At 46.6% G+C, this 21038-nt stretch overlaps 2 protein-coding genes across 5 annotated transcripts; both read right to left on the minus strand.

Annotated features, from left to right (window-relative positions):
- Window positions 1-4521: 4521 nt before the first annotated feature.
- Window positions 4522-12550, minus strand: trarg1a (trafficking regulator of GLUT4 (SLC2A4) 1a). Its single transcript, XM_036537488.1, has 3 exons — window positions 12143-12550; window positions 6019-6145; window positions 4522-5511 (listed from the first exon to the last, which is right to left on the minus strand). Exons 1-3 carry the CDS (start codon window positions 12548-12550, stop codon window positions 5501-5503), a joined length of 546 nt encoding a protein of 181 aa, XP_036393381.1. The 3' UTR covers window positions 4522-5500.
- Window positions 12551-15573: 3023 nt separating this feature from the next.
- aipl1 (aryl hydrocarbon receptor interacting protein-like 1) lies at window positions 15574-19514 on the minus strand. 4 transcript variants are annotated; one of them, XM_036537513.1, is made up of 6 exons: window positions 19419-19514; window positions 18316-18429; window positions 17150-17338; window positions 16385-16561; window positions 16139-16280; window positions 15574-15773 (listed from the first exon to the last, which is right to left on the minus strand). In XM_036537513.1, the coding sequence occupies exons 1-6, from the start codon at window positions 19512-19514 to the stop codon at window positions 15574-15576; spliced, it is 918 nt and encodes a 305-aa protein (XP_036393406.1). The 4 variants fall into 4 exon arrangements, with proteins under 4 accessions (XP_036393406.1, XP_036393405.1, XP_036393407.1 ...); XM_036537512.1 differs by having other exon boundaries at window positions 18316-18471; XM_036537514.1 differs by having other exon boundaries at window positions 16139-16208; window positions 18316-18495.
- Between the last annotated feature and the right edge of the window lie 1524 nt (window positions 19515-21038).

The following is a 21038-nucleotide window of genomic DNA, read 5'->3' on the forward strand; positions in this document are numbered from 1 at the left end:
ATATAAGTGTGAAAGCAGACGCTCAGCATTTAAATGTTGGGTTGTAACTGTGTTTTTGGAAACATGGGCTGTGTAGCTCTGGTAATAGGGACATGTTCCGTCTGTGGCAGGCCTATGTGAGCGTTTATGCAGAACGCATCTGCACTTGGTGCCACAGCGGTATGAGCCAGAGCGGGCAGGGATCCCACGGGTTCTGGCACTGCCTCCTGTCTCCTATTGGACCTAGGCCAACAACTCCCCACCTTGATTGGCTTTGCCTCCAGCTCAGTGTCCTCAACCTTCTCATCACGTCGGACCCAAGCAGACTCCACCAGGCCTGTGTCGGACTCCTGCTGACCCGAGAACAGTGAGCCGTGGAGCAGAAATAGAGGCAGCCGGGCTGGGCTGATGCATATGCGGCCTGTCAGGCCGTGTGGATTTAGCAGCGGTGTACGCTGGCCCAGAGGGGGTGGGCTTTGTCACGTGACGCGTGCCTCTGGAAAAACTGTTCCCAACATGGCGGCTTTCTGCTGGGAGTGTTTGGGGTGGGGGTGTGTCCTGAGTGTGTAGAGAGCCGCTTAGGTGCACTATGGGATTTCAGGGTTATGGGGCTGTTGATGGGGCTGTTTAATTCCCATAATTTCCCCCAGACTCGTTGGCTAGAGAACGAGAATAGCCGTGGTCACCTCTCTGTACTTTCCCTCCCTCCCTCCCTCCTGGCCCCTCCGCTGTGCTGTAAATTCTGTACATACAGATATACATTATGTGCATATATTATTTATATATTGTACAGGCCCAGTGCCGGGCGGGGAGTTCTGAGCATGCTCAGTCTGAGCCAGGTTATGTCATCAGTGCCACTGTGTGAATGCTGCTGCCAGACCCATCCGCTCTGAGTATCAGCCAGCCCTGAAAACATGCCTGTGACTGGACTCCCTCTCTTTCCTCTCCATCTCTCCCTTTCTCTCTCCCCCCCCCCATTCTGTTTTGCTCCTTCCCTTTCATTCATTTAGACACGTTGGGCTACATTACTGGTGAATGGATGTGATGTTGTGATGGAATCTGGATGCCGGTGTGCTGTTGGGGGAGGGGGGGCTGCTCTTCCTCAGGTGATGCTGTGCCTGGCTGCGGATTCCCTGGGTTTCATTGGTGGCTGTGTGATGTGGTGGAACTCAGGCGGAGGTCTGTGAGGTGAGGAGGAGGTGTGGGTCCAGACTCCGCGACTGCTTAAGGCTGGCAGTGGATTGGGGGTCTGGGTGGAGGTTAGAATTGGGGTCAGATTTAGAGAAAAGGCAGAGGTTTCAGTGGAGGTTAAAGTATTCTATTAACCCCAACAAAAATGCCTCGAGACCCCATTACATAGTACACCGTCAAACTAGAGGCAAATAACCATACAACTCCATAAGCAGGGACCAGAAAATTGTGCCAGTTTTCTGTAAAGTACTTCAGTCCTCCAGCACCAAGAGAGCAGTATAACCTCACTTTTTAAACAATTATACCAGTGTGTTACCTCAGTCCCCTCAATTTAATTACCACCAATTAAGTGCATAGCCATGAAGATTGACAGTCCACAGCAACACAGATGATGTGGGAATAACTTAAACTGTTCAACAGGAGCATTTTCAACAGAATTTGTAACAACTGACAAGTACAGTTGAGCTACTTGTGGTACTGTGTGGTTATGTATGTGAGCTAAAGATTGCTTCAGCAACACCACTGATTCATTGACTCTTTCTCTCTCTCTCACTTCTTTATTGGTATTACAAAAAAAAGCAGTGTTGCCAAAGTGGTTCCTTCCTGATAGCTGGATCATAGGGAGCTCTGATGATGAAGTGAAAGTTCACGCATCACAGTTCACACTGTGAATAGGACTCCCAAAGTGTGATCTTCACGGTCTTGCCCTGGACCGGTTGGGGTCTTCTCAGGTCTCGGTGGTCCTGCCTGCAGTAGCGTGGTCCGGGAGGTGCTGCAAAGTTTATCACCCCTCAGGCTCCGCGGACAGCGTTTGCCTCCGTTTGGGCCCGGGGGAAAGGTGGACAGCGGCCCCACAGCAGAGCCTCACCTGACTGCGTTGCGTTGCGGGGGTTTCTGCTGGGAGGCCGACTGCAGGGTGAGCTCAGCGCAAGGGGAGGGTTCAATACACGGCTCTTTCCTCTCTGACAGATGAAGCGGTAATGAGATGTTTTAATATGTCATTCCTTCCTCTGTAAATCTCCTGATGGCAGGGCTAATTTTCTGGTTTCCTTCAGGTTATCAGTGTACAACGGATGATTGATACTGAGCTACATGCTTATTAATAAAACTTCAAACTGTGAAATGTTTCCTCACCCTGTGTGTGTGTGGTTGTAAAAGAGAAAGAGATAACGTGTGTGTGTGTGTGTGCGTACGTGCACACGCTGAGAGCGAGAGCGTGAGAGAGAGACAGAAGAGAGAGAAGAAATGTGTTTTCATTAAAAATACAGGGGGATACCTGAGTAGCTCAGTCAGCAAAGGCTTTTGTTCCAAGTGCTAACTGAGCATTCTACTTAGACTAATAAAGTTGTGGGTCTGGTCTTTAGTTTGGTACAGTAGTAATCCTGTTAGATTGGGTCTGGTCTTTAGTTTGATACAGTAGTAATCCTGTTATATTTGGTCTGGTCTTTAGTTTGGTACAGTAGTAATCCTGTCAGTCAGGGTGGGTGTGATTTGAAGTGGAAGAAAGGAGGAGAGCTTTTTCTGCCTCCTGCATTTTTCATAGAGCATCAGTCAGGGCTGTGTGTGTTTGTGTAAATGTATATATGTGTGTGTGTGTGTATCTGTCTGTATGTGTGTGTGCAGTGTGTTTATGTGTGCTGTGTGTGGGCGTGTGTGCTGTGTGCATATATATCAGGAAACGCATCACTCCCAGCTCCACTCCACACATGCTCTGTTTATTCACACATGCCAAATGTTCATAACAAAGATATGAAAAAAACAGCACAGAGTACCAAAATACACAGGCTTCATTTCCACAGCACTGAGGGATCTCGATGGCCGTGCGGACACAGGCAGGGGCTCCAAACCCAGAATGCTGGAGGTGCTCACATGTCTGAGAAGAATTAAGAGACATGACTGACATGCTTGAGAGTCGGGGTGCGTGGCCCCCGGCCCGTTGTGAGGACACAGGGCACCCCAGCCTCTGTGATGTGCGCATAGCGCTGAATTCTCTGATGGGGGCGGTTAAGATTGGTGGCACTGTCTAATTCACTTTAACCACTTTTCACTGCAGGCTTAGGGGATGGGGGGTAGGGTTCCCCTGTCTTTTCCATTCTTGACCACTTTGATAATGTAACAGCATTCAATTACGTTTTGTAGTTTTAAAAGGCCTTCAGAGTGGTGTGCGTTCTGCTTTAGAAGCCAGACACTGTTCCCTAGAGGCCAGCACTTTAGACAGCTGTGCCAACCTGAGCAAATGGCAGGTAGGCAGGGTCCAGGGTCTGAGGAGCTCTGTCTGGGTAAGAGGCACAGCAAATCACAGACTCACAGGTATGTGTACTAGGTGGTTGGGGGGAAGAGAGTTTGGCAGGTGCCATGACATCATAGCCCCTACAAAACAATTAGAGAAAGCAGGCAGTGTCTGAGTGCTAGATAATAATATTTTCCACAAGGCTTTTATTTTACCAAGAAAAGCTTCACAGATCGTGACAGTCAGTTTTAAAGGGAGCGGGGAGTTGTGTTGGGGCCAAGCTTCAGACCATGTTTAGCATGTCACAAAGCATGATTCTGAAAATAAATTAGTGAGTTTTTCTGTTAATAAATCCAGATTCATTACCGAGTCAGTCTTAAAATAAATAAATAAATCTGAATTAGTGAGTAAACGAATCCCATTTTTTGAGTCAGGCTGCTCAAGACAAGATTTCCTTGTTTGTTTGTTTTTGTCTGAGGAGGGGAGGGCGAAGCAGCGACCCTGACCTGGGATCAGTCTGAGGGAGTGGTGTGATGGAGCGTTCTACCACTGGACCGGGGGTCACCCTGACATGCAGAGCAGCAGTCTTGCAGCAAAATGCGCTGCTTTTGACCTCCTGACATTTACGGGGTCATCCAGTTGGTATTCACATGGACACACAATCTCAACAATGTGCCAGGGCTGAATTGTCATTCCTGCAGCAGTTCTGAGGGGTGCTGCCACCCCATTTCCCTGTGTCCCTGTGGGAGTCTGTGCCCGAGGCTGTGTTAGCACACGGCTATGTACATACAGTCTGAACACATCAGTGCTGTGAGAAGGGACTGGTCTGAACAGACCTGTTCAAAATGAACAAACACAAACACACAAAGACAGACAGATATACAGAGACCTATAAATAAATGCAAATGCTATAAATACTGTAAAATATATCAACAGTTCTTCACAACCAAATTGACATCTTCCAAATACAGGGATGTCTTTCCCAGCATCATTACAGTGGCGTACAAAAATCTGATAATAAATTGTATGCCCGAAGCATGCCTATATGTTATATATATATATGTATATATTTACGCCATATCAGTGCAGGGCAAGGAAAGGTGAGTCAAAGGGGAGGGGGTTTCTATGTGGCATACACAACTTCCAGTGAAGTGGATAACAGGAAGTGGATAGGAGAGTCAGAGAGAGAGGAAGTGTGCCTCCAGTTCTAGCAAATCGAAGAAAGAGGGGTTGGCATGCACATCATTTACACCCCAGGCCTCTCTCAGGGAAGGGGGGGTCCCAAGTAGGACTAGTACATCAGACTTTCAGCAGCAAAGATACATGTACAATATGCCATCCAGACCTGAGCACCAGCCGTATGTGTTTGTGCTGATTCCATATAACAGATAATATGAGCAATACCTTAAAAACAGAGTCTTGTATACACCCGGGAAAAGCATGCAGTTGGTCTCTTTTCATCAAAACGTACACAGTGAGCAATCAGACACCCGAACCTCCTCTCAGACTCCCCACCTGAGAGATAATAAACTCAACATTCTAGCCAGCACTCCTCTACAAATGTTCCTCCTCCCCACCGCCTCTCAACTCTGCGTACAAACCTTTTAAAAAATAGACAAGAATATATATTCTAAATATAGCAGTGTAATTATATGCTCTGAATGAAAGGAGTCAACCAAGTTTTTTGTGGTCTGAATCTTAGCCTTGATGTGAAGATCTGTCTTTCGTCCTGGTTGGTTCCGTCTTCAGATGTACTGGGGTAATGTTCTGCACCTTTCAGACCACACAAAACTGAGTTCATTAAAGTCTGCTCTGTTACTTCTTACACGGGTTTCACCTTCTCCCAGTGAATGATAATAAATGCAGGGGTTTCCTTTTCTCCAGGTGGATGATAATGAATGCATGCAGGGTTTTTTTTTTTTGCTCTTTTCATTAGCTGTTAAATCTGTAAGTTGGTCACATCCTCCTCTACTGGACTGCATCTCCCTGCCATTTCCAGAAGGCTTTTTTCATGTCACGTTTTCCATTTTCTTTCACAAATATTGATTTGGGGTGGACGACCATGCCTGTTTCACTTCTGGATCCACAGACAATATATCTCTAAGACATCACTGTGAGAAAGAGAGAGAGAGAGAGAGGGGGGGGGGGGGGGAGTGGGTTACAGTCCTGTCTGTTAGCCATACTCCCGGAGAAAGGACAGTCTGTGTGTCTCTGAAAGAGAGATTGCCATAGCACTCTTTGCGTAGAGTAGCGGGTTCCACAGTGTTCTGGCTAAACTGCCAATCAGGCTCTTTCAGTCTGGCCATCAAATAATCCCCCAATGAAATTGGCTAAATCATTAACTTCTTCTCCACCTCAGCTGATGTGTGGTGAGTGTTCTGGGGGAAAATGGCTACCATGCATCACCCAGGTGGGTGCTACACATTAGTACTGGTTGAGGTGAGTCCCTCCCTTTGCTGCAAAGTCCACTGAGAACCTTAAAAGGCACTATAAAAATGTATTCTATTATCATTATTATGTTAGTCTATGTGTGTCTGTGTATAGAGTGTGTGGAATGTATGTAAAGTATGTTTGTAGTGTCTGTATGTGTAGTATGTGTGTAGTAAGCTCATACACACTTGTGACGACGACGTAGACGATGATGATCACCAGACCCAGGACAATGGAGACGATGCTGAGGAGTCGGGCGAGGCGCCCCAGTCTCCTGGCTCCATCCACATCACCCTGCTGCAGGCTGTTCCTAGACTGGGGGGGAGACACAAAAGTGGGTCTCCACAAAGCACCATCCCCACAGACACAGACACAGACACACACACACACACACAAGAGAGTCTCCACAATGCACCATACTCACACACACACACGCACACAGGAGAGTCCCCACAATGCACCATACTCACACACACACAAGAGAGTGTTCACAATACACCATCCCACCCCCACATACACACACGCACACACAGGAGTAGGTCTCTACAATGCATCATACCCATAGACACACACAGGAGTAGGTCTCTACAATGCATCATACCCACAGACACACACAGGAGTAGGTCTCTACAATGCATCATACCCATAGACACACACAGGAGTGGGTCTCTACAATGCATCATACCCACAGACACACACAGGAGTAGGTCTCTACAATGCATCATACCCACAGACACACACAGGAGTAGGTCTCTACAATGCATCATACCCACAGACACACACAGGAGTAGGTCTCCACAATGCACCATCCCCACATACACACAGGAGTAGGTCTCCACAATGCATCATACCCACAGACACACACAGGAGTAGGTCTCCACAATGCACCATCCCCACAGACACACACAGGAGTAGGTCTCTACAATGCACCATCCCCACATACACACAGGAGTAGGTCTCCACAATGCACCATCCCCACAGACACACACAGGAGTAGGTCTCTACAGTGCACCATCCCCACAGACACACACAGGAGTAGGTCTCTACAATGCATCATACCCACAGACACACACAGGAGTAGGTCTCTACAATGCACCATCCCCACATACACACAGGAGTAGGTCTCCACAATGCACCATCCCCACAGACACACACAGGAGTAGGTCTCTACAGTGCACATTCTGTCTGTCAGAAGTTCCCCACCACTGGAGGAGGCTGTGCTTGTCTGCATACTTCACAGTGTAATTAAAACATACATACTGAATGGAATTTTTTGAAAACAAATTGAAAAATTAAATACCATAATATGCTATTCTGTGAGAATTCTATGTACCATGTGTATGTAATGTGTAGTGAAAATACAGATTATGTTACATCAATGTGTATTCCCATAGGATCAAAATAATATGCTGTTTAACTGAGTATGTTCATTTTTGTAGTATTGACTCACACTAAATGCTCTTATTAAAATTAAGATAGAATGTGGGTATGAGATGTTTTACTGTCAAAGAGTGCATTTAGAGAAACCAAAACACCACATCAACTTTCGCAAATAAAGCATTCATGTACACTCAAAGAATACAAAATACAGTCGCAACTCCTGGACATTTAGAGCTGTCGAAATTGTGAACAGAATTAAAAAAAAAAAAAAACACACACACACACACACACATTTGAAAACAAATGCTACCCAGACGTATGTATTAGTGCTTTTACCATAGGCAATAATTTTGAAAACAATAAAATTGTTAACAATAAAATTCCCAATAGGACTAGCATAAGTTTCACAGTGCAATAGGATCACAAAGGAACAATATTAATCTGTTTGTAATAATGATTTAATTAATAATATTATAATATCTGTAATAATCATTTTAGTATTATTTGACAGTTAGAATTATAATATTGGTAATGCCACCCCCTCCTCCCTGGTCAGGTCCAGCACAGCCCACCCCAGGCTAGCAGGTTGTTTTAGGGGTGAGTCCATCTCCAGGTCCGCCCCCCCCTCACAGGCACCCTCGGGCTGAGGGTGCAGCAGTGTTATTGATCCTGGCTCAGGAATTGCAGGGCCTCGGCTGCTACATCAATGGCCTCTTCCCCAGCCAAGCCAGAGAAACAGGCCTGCTGTTCCGCACTGTAGTGTGAGTGTGTGAGTGTGTGAGTGTGTGCGTGTGTGCGTGTGTGAGTGTATGTGAGCGTGTATGAGCTTGTATGAGAGTGTGCACGTATGTGAGCATATGTGAGCATGTGCGTGAGCGTGTATGTGCGCGCATGTCTGTATGTGTTTCTATTATGCTACACCCCCCCTCCAGCAAGAGGAGTATAAAGTGATGGGGCTTCAGCTGCCATTAATAATGGAGAGAACAGTTCCACACACAGCACGCATAGACCTGTGTACTGAGGAACAGTCCCACACAGCACACACACACACACAGCCCTGTGTACTGAGGAACAGTCCCACACAGCACACACACACACACACATACACACACACAGCCCTGTGTACTGAGGAACAGTCCCACACAGCACACATACACACACAGCCATGTGTACTGAGGAACAGTCCCACACAGCACACACAAACACAGCCCTGCATACTGAGGAACAGTCCCACACAGCACACACACACACACACACAGCCCTGTGTACTGAGGAACAGTCCCACACACAACACACATACATAGCCCTGCACATTCGTTTCCATCCAATTTTCCAACAGATTTCAGATGATATTCTTGTTACATATTATTGATATGAAAAGACTGTTAAAACATTCTCAATGTTGAATTATCAACATTAACACAGTGCTGCACTGCCCTGCCCTCAAACGTACATTTCAGTAACAGTGTAAGCACACACAGCAGACCAGTAAAGCTGGTGAGTGCCCCAGCTGGAGCAGAGCGCTGTTAACAGAAAGCCATTCACGCTCACGCGCAAGACCCCCTTTGGACAGAAGCAGCATAGGCCATATTTCACGCTCAGTTCTGCCGAGCGTGCAGTTATGGCTGCGTTTGTGCCTCTCCCATTACCGGGAGAGAGCAGCCGCTGCAATAAAAGCCAATTACACTCCCTGGCCACTCGCAGTAATTGACTCCCCCTCCTCTGTGCATATTCTCAAACACACAGGCGCCTCTCTCCCAGCATCTGTTCCCCTGCCTCCACTCCCCTCTCCCTGCTGGGTCCCGTACGACCTGCTCTGCTGCCTGCAGCGGTCTGTCTGTCCTGAGGGGTTCTGTCTCTCTGCGCTGAGGGGAGTCTGTTTGTCTGTCTATCTGCCCTGCACCAGTCAGTCTGTCGGTCTGTCCTGTAGGGGATCTGTCTGTCTGTCTACCCTTTGGGGGTCTGCACTGAGGGGTTCTTTCTGTCCGACTTTCAATACTAAGAGTCAGCACCCCATAGCACCTTGCAGTACACAGCCTGACAAACTAATGGAGTTAGCCTCAATGCACAGCATGATCAACAGCCTCTCCCCTTCTGTTGAGGGCTGTTTCATCGCTGTGCAGGTGTGGTGGTGGTGGTTATCTTACCGTGGAAGTGAATCCGGTCAGTTTTACATGGATTACATGGATACACAGTTACTGAATACACTGAGCCTCTCACTCTACCGGCAAGCTCACAAAGTCAATCTTTCATTCCCCACCTGCAAACTTACATGGTGAGCCTCAGTACATCTGCAAACTCACACCGTCAGTCTCAGTCCACCTCCAAACTCACACAACAAGTGTCTCACTCCCCCGCCTGTGATCTGTATGGTGTGAGGTGGAACCTTTCTGCTGAGAAATGGCGTGTCTCTGACATGGTTACAGCCCAGCTCTTTCACCATGGCAACCAGACAGACCCATTGGAAATACAGCCATTACTCCTTAGGTCATTGTTTTACAGGAAAAGTGGGTCTCAGAACGAGCGCGTTCAGCCAGGCCACAGTGGGCCAACACCGTGCAAATGCCACACCCATCCGAGACCGGGAGCAGAAAACCAGCGGAACTCATCACTCTGTCACCAAGAAACCAAAACATTTATCACCTGTCATCACTGTGCAACAGACTGAAGGGCGGGAGTGCAGCTGCATGGAGTGCACTGATCTCCATTGATAGGAGGAGAACAGCTGGCCTTCCTTTGAGCTGATGTGCATGCATGTGTAGGAGTGTAGAGTGATCAACCGGACTTGTAACCAGAAGGCTGCGGTTTCGATTCTAAGTGCCTTGTACCTATACACAAAATGCGTAACCCTTAATGTTCAGGTGTATCAATACATAAGTAAATACTTGAAGAATATAATGTTGTGTGAATCACCCTGTATAGCGGGAAATGCAAAGCAAGTGACATTATGACATTAGAATGCATTTCATATTAAATTATATAACCTATAATATTGTTTTATACTATACCACCGACACAGCCTGATGCTTTAAATAAATAACTGCTTTAAGCAGCCATGTCTACAGAAAGAGGCCATTCTCTTCACACATATGTCGCGATACCTGTAGACCACACATCTCTGCCCGCGCGCTCTAATGCAGAATATGAGCTCCGGGCGCCCCGAATGCAGCCCAGCGCCGCGGTTGATTCATTATGACAGGACATTCATATTTTAAGGAAATGGGACGTCTCTAGCGAGCTGAGGAACCCGGCTCCCATTCCACGCGTAATCGCACTGTTTATCAGCTTCCACGGCTTCAGAACTGAATGACCGCGGCTGCGGACAGGACGCGGCGGCTACAGTGCCGCACGTTCATGAAAACGCAATCTATTTAACATAACCTTTCAGAAAGACAGCCGATCACGCCTGGCCTTAACAATCCTCATGAAATGACGACGATATGAGCATTTGAATTTTAGATTAGTCATGGGCCTTGTATCTACTCAAGTCTTTCAACATCCAAGAATGCAATCTCGCGTTCAAACTGTGGACCCTCTCATTAACGCAGGCATGCACTGGAACGTTTGGCATTCCTCTCGCGTTATAGGTAGCACCAGAGGTGCGGATCGAACGCCAACATTCATTGCACAAATCATTCAGCATCTTTTTAACCAATGAAGTCTAGTGAAGCCACCACGCCTGACACGCGCCTTGCCGCTACAAATGCCCAGCCCATCTGTTTTTTATGATATTTATACTGTCAATGAGAAAATACTCACATGCTCAGAGCAAGGGCCCTGGCCGAACGCGAACCCGCATGAATGGTTTTGACAATTTATTAAATGGAGGATTCCATTCACAAATCGATCTCTGTTTGAAAAGGTTAAACTCCATCAGGTGGCCTTTCTGTTTAGGAAACCACCGAGTGCGGGTCCGGGTCATTTCTCCGCTACAACGGTCTCTTGTTAGCCCGTTCAATAACATTATGAATGTTCATAAAAGCAACGCCTAACCCGCGGGTTAATACAGATATACAGCGAATAGTAGTCCCAGGAGCAGTAACCACAGCTCCTTGAAGAAATTCACTTTTGCTCAACAGACGCGTGCCTTCTGTAGAGAAGGAGTGTATTTTTCTCAGTTTATTTCCTCGATATTCTCGATGCTACTCAATTATAAATTAGAATAGGCTATTAATACTCTATTAACAGCATCATAATACAGGCGGTTGTACACTACCGTATATTTTAGGACATTTAGAACATTTTCTGTAAAATGTATTTACAAAAGCAGAACTAACATAAAATTCAGCCAAACTTAGGCTACCTGGAAAACATAAGAACTGAAAAACAGAACCAACATGAAATTGAGCCAAACATATATCTTACCTGGAAAACTACTTTTTTTTTAAACAAACATATCCGAAACACGTTAGTTTTTAGTGGACTGTTACCATCAGCACAACATTATAAGATGTTGGCATCCATATATATTACTATGTTGAATTCTGGAATTTTGTGAATTGTGTATTGTTGCGTGGGGCTTCGTTGCATTGTTTACTGACTGGTTTCGGGTGGGGATCTCCTGAAGAAAAAAAATCAATCACTCATCACCTTTAGATTTTTATACTTGGTGACTACGAGGTTTTCTCGCCAAACGTAAGGTTGTTGTAATTGTGTATCAGTAATTAAAATTGCATCATAGTAAATTGTTTCAAAAGGCGCTGGAGTGAAAGTCGTTGAGAGTGTGGGGCGAGGGGGCGGGGTGTTATAGATAGACGGACACGGTAATGCCGCAGATTAAACCTATTTGTTTTAATTACAGAAAGGTAGCTTCATGAACAACCTAAATATTATAATATACAACACGCCACCATTAAATGTCACATAGCCTATGAGAGAACTTAACGACAGGAGAGTGGCTAAATGCCAGGCGCTTCGGTCAGTTCCGCTTACCATAATTGAATACACCAGTGCGACGATGTTGACGGGCCAGACCGGACAGAAACAGGAGAATATCACCAGGAGGAGATAGTCTCGGGGTTTCGGTAGTTCCTGAGCGGCATTCCCTGTAGATGAAGTACGGCTTAAACTAACGCGGGACGGGGAGAGAGGGGCGCCCCCGAGCTGGCCCGCGGAGCCCGACCTTAGTGGGACGCTGTGCCCATTTTGGTCCGTATCCGGAGATTTCTCGCTCCCCATATTGACTGTGAAGGAGCTGGAGAGCTTCATGCCGTTTCCCCCGCCAGGTTCGGTGGTCGCGGCGCTGAGAAGTTTCTCCGTCTCCTGAGATTCCGCGGGCTGCGTAGGTCCACTCTCGCCCAGGGTAGCTTTCTCAAACTCTGCATCTGTGTTGATAGCCATCTTTCAAATCCAATTACCCCCACTTAAAGAAGAAGAAAAAAATCACCTAGTGTGGAATAATTATTAAAACTGTTGTCCCAAAGTATTTGTGAAATGCTAAATTCACATAATTTACCAAACGGTTTGTTAATGTAGTATTATTAGGAACTCCCCTTTAAATTGCCTTAAAAATAAAATATTACTTTTTTGAATGCTAACTGAATATGTTGAAACGATGAAATGTCCCAAACTGAAGAAAGAGCCAGCTCCAATGGGGAAATGTAACTGTTCAATCGATGCTGATGACAATGATAACAAACGGAAAAATCAAAATGAATATTCTGCGGATTGGATATGCAAAGACATTCTTCTTCCTTAATCGAATGTGCTGAAATTGCTTCCGCTCTGCGGTTGCAGTCAATCTGCTGTGATCAGAACACGATCTCCTTTTAAATGTGCACGCGCTTTATCCATCCAGACCAGCAAAACCCAAGAACAAATCACTCAGCGAGCCGTCTGTCGTTCGTCTCTGCTTCCGCGTTGCATCATGATTGAAAATTTTAAGAGAATATCGGAAATTAATGTTTGCCTGTAAAACTAACTTTTTCCTCTACAGCAATGGCTTTGAACAAAATAATGCAAGTTCTGCTGTGCAGTATAGAAGCAAAGACCCGTGCTATTGGACGGTGTGACGCTGCAGCAACTGGAATGAACTGGGCGCGCTCGCGGCGCGGCGTTCCCTCAGCCTCAGCAACAGTATGAGAGGGGGGCTAGTGCAGCTCGTGGGGCAGGGCGGGCACTTTGTGCTGCAGCATCATCGCCGGCCCTCCCTCGAGGGATGCTGCAATACCGCTATGCATTAACTTAGGCATTTATTGTGTAGTTCGAGCCCCCGCAATTGTCAATTTGTCGAATTAAGTGAGGAGCGTTTTTAAATGCCGGGGCACGGTTGAAAGAACTCAGCGGGCATTTTCCGCCAGGACCTGAGTGACATCAGGAGACAATTTAACGACGGGATGACTATAATCCCTGAACAAAGTTTAAACCTGACCATTTTAATGAGATGAGATGGATGCATATTAAGTTATGGTTGAAAAGCAATCACTACATGAAAATTGGCAGGGTATACATCTTATTTTACTCATTTCTATGTAAATATGTATTTTAATGCTGAATGAATGTAAACTAGACCTCATGATACACTGCCACTATTGATAGATCTGTTTATTTTATAGGCGACATTCTGCGTTATATCAAATTGCCTCATTTGTGCTTTTGTTTGCTGGATGAGCCGAGCGGCAGAAAAGCCGCTGTGATGGAAACATGATCTCTATGCTTGCACCGCACCATTGGAGGTGAGTGTCTCTCGGACAAAGGCGAGCGCTCTGCGGGGATTCCCCCTCTGTGATGTAATGTCGTCATCGACCCAGAGCCAGGCGCTCCAGTGTCCTTCAGCCCTCTACACCGTCAGCTGTTTCTGAAGCCTCAGCGTTTTACTCCCTGAAAGAAATACACGACAAACTCCCCTTTGCTCCAGTGCTTTTTTCATCAGTTTACCTTTTTCATTTTTCTTAGGAGCTGTGAACGAGCTCTTCTTTGTGCGAGCTTTCTTCTTATCGCCTGTACTGGGTTTGCCGACGCAAAACTACACACTCGGTATCCTGCATCAAAACAGTGAACGACGACACTGTGTAGCGCGTAACGAAATTCACACAGATGCGTTGAGGGAGAGTAAGGCGTGTGTATTTCATCATTGGGAGCCCGTTCACGGAGTCCACAGATATCTAGTAAATAATAAAATTAGAATACTATCCTATCAGTGCATCATTAAACCGAAATATTATCATTTATGCTTTCACATGCAAAGCAACAACTGAAACATAGAAAACACAAACATAAATGGAAGTTTCATCTGACTCAAAGTTATCTGTAGACCACCCGTGAACGTCTGGCATGGAGCTGAATGTGTAGTGTGGATTGCGCGCCATCTCGCGGTACACATCTGTCATAGCAGGGTAAAAAGGATTGTTTATTGATGTGTTCAAAGCACAGGGGCGATCAGTGAGACTAACAGGGAAGACAACTATTAAATCAGTAAAGGTTCAGAACCTGCTTACTCAGGATCATCTGCAAGTGGCTGAGTCGTTTTCAATTTAATGGAGCATTTTTATGCTGGTAGTGCACTTTGTTTAAAATGATTTTTATTATAACAAGGGCACTGAGGAACAAAATTTTGGACTCTAAGCAAGAGAATTTGGTTTTAAAATAAAAATCCACTGTTTTTCGCTATGACTAATATGATTTCATGTGAACTGTGAAACGCCAGGGCTACCAAATTAGCAATCGTGTGTGAAGCTGCTAAAATGTGATCCTCACTAAAGCTGGTATTGTGAAGCTGGTATAGAACCAAAAACAGGTGTAGGATGATGACCTGAAGGCAGGCGCTTTGCCTCCACTGTTGCACCTGGTCCAACCCACATGCCTGCGACAGGTCTGCTGAGGCTGTGGCATGTGGGGCGGGAACATGCAGATGAGCACTCCCCGATTCACCAATCAGACATAGACCCCAGGTAATCTGGTCCTGTACCAGGTGGGGGACTGATCTCCAGGTTTGTATGCAGAGACTTAGGGCAGGCATTAACTATTACATAATTAGCCCCTCCTCCCAGCACATACTCACTGACACACCCAAACATACAGCAGAGGTAGAGCTTTAACTATTAGAGGAATGAACACAGTGATTTGTTACAGCTCCTAGAATGGAACAGTTAATGGACACAAAGACAGACAGCACTCCCTCTGTCCCTCTGGTTTATTCATCATACAATTAATATCATACAACTTGCATAAAGCTTACAGTTGCTTACATATGTTTACTCTTGCTTATAAGAGATTAAGGTGGGGGTATGTGTAAAGCTTAGAAGACCCACAGTTTCTCTCTCCCTCTCTCTGTCTCTCTCACCCTCTCTGTCTGTGTGGAGCTGTGCTGTGTGTTGGCATTGAGCGTGATGGTACAGCGCACGGGTTAGCCGCTCTACCAATGGTCAGAACATGCCCTTATACTTCTGTCTGTCCTCCTCCCTCTTCTCCTCCATGCGCATGTTCAGCACCTGCAGCTCCTTCTTCACTACCTTCCTCATCCCCGGGTCCAGGTCCAGAACCTTCTGGAAGTCCTGCCGGGCCTCAGCCTCATCCCACACCTCCACGTGAGCTTTGGCTCGCAGGAAGTACGCTTTCATAACACCTGAGAGAGACACAGAGAGAAAGAGACTCAGATGTTCATCAAGGACCAGACATAAGCAGGAGGCAACATTCTGTTCAACTGCTGCTATTGTTCTGAGTCCCAGGGTAGCAAGGCAGATGGCATAGTAAGCATACTAGCCAATCGGCAGGTGGGTTAGTCAGCATCTCAGCCAATGGGCAGGTGGGTTAGTCAGCATCATTAATGACTCCCTCTGAGCTGACACGGATATGACACTGAGCTTCCTGTCGAGCACATGTTGAAATGTGTATGAGCCAATCAGTCTCCCTGCCCCATCATAGCATGAGCCAATCAATGCCCTACCAAGGTCGCTGAACTAGCCAGTCGATACCCCCCTGTAGCCTGACCTGGGTGCTGGTTGATGATGTCAGTGGTGTGCTCAATGACCTCATAGTACTCGTCCATGCGCAGCAGACACTGGCAGTAGTTGAGGGTAAGGGTGTGTGCCATCTTCTCCAGCTTCAGCCAGGGGGCATCCCATGCCTTCTCCTGGAGTCAGAGAGGTCAGAGGTTACGCAGAGAAGTCACACACACACACACACACACACACACGCACACACACACACGCACGTACGTATATTTGTGGCAGGTACCTTGGTTTGGACGTTCTTTACACAGATGATGGCCTCCTTGTACTTGTTGACGGCGTCCTGGTAGCGCCCCATTTTGAACAGCTTGTTTCCCTGACCATGCAGCAGAGGCACGGCCTTTAGCCTCTCCTCATCACTGAGCGCCCACGGCTCACGGTCATACTCACTCGGCTGCTCCACCTGCAGGCCAACAGCAATACAACACACACACTTACATCACACTACTGACCATATCATACACACACACTGACATCAGACCACTGACCAGGTCACACACATACTGACATCAGACCACTGACCAGGTAACACAATCACTGACATCAGACTACTGACCAGGTCACATACACACTGACATCAGACCACTGACCAGCCAGGTCACACACACACACACACACACACTGACATCAGCCCACTGACCAGATCATGCTCTCACTGACATCAGATAACTGACCAGGTCACACACACACACTGACATCAGACCACTGACCAGGTCACACACACACACTGACATCAGACCACTGACCAGGTAACACAATCACTGACATCAGACTACTGACCAGGTCACATACACACTGACATCAGACCACTGCATCGCACACACTCAGTATTAGCATGCGTGTGCATTTGTTTGTGTGTATGCATTAAAACATACAAAGTGTTTGACCTGAAGCAGTGCCGAGAATGCAGTTGTACTGTGCTAACTACGTGCATGCTCTTACTCTCAGACTCACAATCGCCCTCTCTCTCACTATCTTTTGGATCTCTGACCTTCAGCAGCTCCAGGACGAAGTAAAGGGGCTGTGGCTCCTTCTGTAGCTCGTCCAGGTCATCGTAGCCCAGGGTGTGGTGGGCGAACATGTTGGCCATGCCGCAGGTGTGGATGTGCCAGTCCACGGGGTCCTTCCCCTCGGCAATGCGACGCAGACTCTTAGCCACCATGGGGTAGAGGCCGGTGTGCTGGAGGGGGGGCAGAGGCCTGTCACTCTCACGCATCACGAACACACTGACTGATCTCTGGGATATGCTTATTTATGTACATTCATAGCATACTCATGGTTTAAGTCATCGGTCTGGCATCGTTCATTGCTTGTGCCAATACACGTACCAACAGATCAGAGGATCTGTGCAGAATGTGGGCAGCGTGATGTCATCTCACAGAACCTCAGGGTGTTCTATTATGACATCATCTGGCACACAGACATCACAGTCTGTGGGAGCATCAGGTGAAGACCGGGCTAGCATGTTTGCTTTGCTTTTAAGCTGACAAGTTCCTTGTGAAACAGGTGAGAAAAAGGGACGCTCTCATGGGAACAGGTGTGCACCCCGGGCTGAAACCACACTGCGTATGTTTATGGGCAGCGGTGCGCAGGTTCATGAGGAGCTTTGAAAAGGCTGTTCTAATCTAGATAAGACCGAGGCAGCTCTGATGACTCAGCGGTAAATCCAAACGATTATGAGCTGGAGCCTCCTACGGATTTAAGCCTTAACCCTTTGCTGTGCGCAGAACTGTGTCCTGGGAAGCACCCATTCTACCTGCAGGTCGCTGCTAGCTTTTAAAGCGGCATAGAAAAACAGCACCTGCTGGGGGGCAGACAGGACAGGTAGGGCAGCTGGGTGTGGGAGAGGCGCGTACTGAAATGGCAGCCGGTCCCTGCGCCTGCGGGACGACCAGGTCTTACGGCACACAAAGGCTGGGCTGTTTGTTTTTCCCGCTGCCATTAGGCTTCATGCAAGACGCTCAGTGCAGAGAAAAGGCAGGCTGCCTGCTCTCTTCTGTGAGCCAGAGTATCGGGTGAACACGGCCCTGTTTGTCTGCTCTTCACCGAACAACAGCCGCGGGGAGGCAGCTCCATTAAGGCATTAGAAGTGTTCACTCAGAATGCACAACGGCAGCCAGGTAAGCACACAGAGAGGGCGAAGCCTCAGGTACTCACTATGACATCACACCAGAACTCCGCCACCTCGCCGATGCGCATGGACATCAGCAGCGTCTCCCAGATGTCCAGCTTGAACATGTTGCCGATCACCACCTCCATGGGCACGCCCACCTTCTTGCTGTCGTCAATGACGGTGCGGTCGTCGTTGCACAGCTGTGTCCGGAAGTGGAAGGTCACCTAGGCGGGAGGCATGGCCTGTCAGTCAGAGAGCCATGCCCGGTCATTTACCCTCTCACACGACCACGGCCAACTGATTCAAACACCGCACACGCATAACCCTGCGTCAGAGTTTCTGTCTCTCTCTCCCTCTGCTCATAAGACAGTATTAGACTGTGTGCGTGTGCATGCACATGTGTGTGTGTTTGTGTGTGTTTGTATGTGTGTGCATGCGTGCGTGTGCATGTGTGTGTGAGTGTGTGTGTGTGTGTTTGTGTGAGGCTGCGGGTGTGTATGTTTATGGGTGTATGTGTTTGTGAGATGAATTTGAGAGATGTGATTCTGTGGGCTGTAAGCAAGGCTGTGGTAATAACAGTCACTCAGGATGCAAGCGTTGGGCCATCAGCATAATCAGGGCCCTCTTGGCAGGAATTAGCATCTTGTTAAACATCATCTTTATGACCCCATACAGCTATGGTCTCCATTCTCCTGTCAGAGTGGTGACGTGTGACAGCCTTTTAACAGAGTAGCAGTACATGCATGGATGTCACATACTAACACTTTACGTGATAGGATTATTCCGGCCACTGAAATGTCATTAAACATTTTATGCAGGAATCATCACAGAACTTCTTTTATAGCATTCATCTCCTTTTATAGCATTACATCCTTTATCATTCTTATTTGATTGAGGTTATGAGGTGGTTCCTGTTATTGTAAATGCACAGAAATGCGCAGATCCCCACATAGCATGTACATGTACATTCACACAGAATGGTCTCTGTATTCCGTGAGTGTTGCTACTAGCAGGAGTTTGGGAGAGCAGTGTGCGTGGGCTGGGTGGCGGCTGTACAGGGGTGTGGAAGGAGAGGGTTTGGAGAGGTGGGAGAGTCCTAAAGTGGAGGCCTTGTTCAGGGGTCGGAAGCAGGACAGGTGAAGCGTACCTTGGTTCCGGTGATGAATCGGGGGGGGTCAGATGTGCCCCCGTACAGGATGGTCTTCTTCACCCCCTCCACCCCAAGCATCAGGCTGTCCTCCATGTTGATGGGATACACGTCTGTCCGTCCGTCTGTCCGTCTGTCTGTCTGCAGCAGGTGTGAGATGTAGTGCTGCTCCTCTGTGATTAAGAGGAGAGAAATAATGGGATTAACACCCCCCGCCCCTCCCCAACCATCCCGTCTCATCCCCTGCACCCTGAGCTGCTTTGCTCTGGGTTACTCTCCCGAACACGCCAGAAACATTGACCGAGAAATTACTGGAAGGCCGTAGCACTGGCATCCAGAATGTTCCTGCAAGTCATGTTGTTTATGCATGTTATTTACATAGATTGCATTTGCAGTCTATAGTGTATTATTGTGAGCAGGTGTCATATGTAGTGTGTCATTGTGTGCGGTTTGTTATCATATTTAGTGTGTCATAGTGTGCAGTTTATCAGGTTTAGTGTGTTTCTGTGTGCAGTTTATTATATTTAGTGTGTCATTGTGTGCTGTTTGTAATGCTCAGTGTGTTAATGGTTGTATTGTGTTATTGTGTCTGTAACAGATGCAGTTACACTGAGTCATGTTAAGTTTTAATATCACATTTTTAAGGTTTTTAACATTTCCAAAGAATTTTAATTGTATTATTATTCTCACTTTGACATTTTGAACACATTTGAAAGAATTTTGAAATAAGAATATAAATATAAACAATATTTACATTTACCTGAAGTCAAAGATTACAGGTCATCATAATGTAACAGTCTCTTCACTGGAGGTGCAAGTCAGTCTGGGTTTGTATTCCAAGTGAGTGTGTACAGTGAATAAGCACCTGCAAATGTTTTATCATACTCTGATAGAACATATTAATGTGTTCTTTTTAAATGACATTTTGAATGATTATTCTTGTATTCTGAGTAATGTGATCTAGGTGTTTTTGTTTTTAACTGTGTTGTTCACATTTCAAACAAATGAAAATTTGAAAAATAAAAATGAAAATTTCATTTCATAAAAATAGCCAAAGCTAAGTTGCTAGCTCACATTCCTCATAATATCAGACAGTACTAAGTAGGAACTGCATAATACAATTGCAGAGATGGCCACCTAAGTGTTATATGTAATACTTAACATTTGTATTATTAAATCTGAATATCCTAAACATAGTCAAGTTACTCCCCTTCTCACCTCACTTCACTGGCTTCCTGTTATTGCTCACATCAAGTTCAAAACCTTGGTGCTGGCATACAGGACAGTGAATGGGACAGCCTCCTCATACCTACAATCAGTCCTCAAACCTTATGTTCCATCAAGATCCCTGTGCTGTGCATCTACAGGGCAACTGACTGTCCCAACCCGACGGGGTCATTCCTCTCAGACACAATCCCTGTCTGTACAGGTCCCTCAGTGGTGGAATGAACTCCCCATGGAAGTTAGGACAGCGGAATCACAGGCTATCTTCCAACACAGACTTAAGACCCACCTCCTCAGACTACATATCGGTTCCACCTCAATCCTCACCGCCTAACACTTGATACTTCTAGCATTTGATACTTATTCTGTATTCTAGGAACTGTTGTATCGTAGTAT

This window comes from Megalops cyprinoides, chromosome 9, assembly GCF_013368585.1.
Source record: "Megalops cyprinoides isolate fMegCyp1 chromosome 9, fMegCyp1.pri, whole genome shotgun sequence".
Classification (NCBI taxonomy): domain Eukaryota; kingdom Metazoa; phylum Chordata; class Actinopteri; order Elopiformes; family Megalopidae; genus Megalops; species Megalops cyprinoides.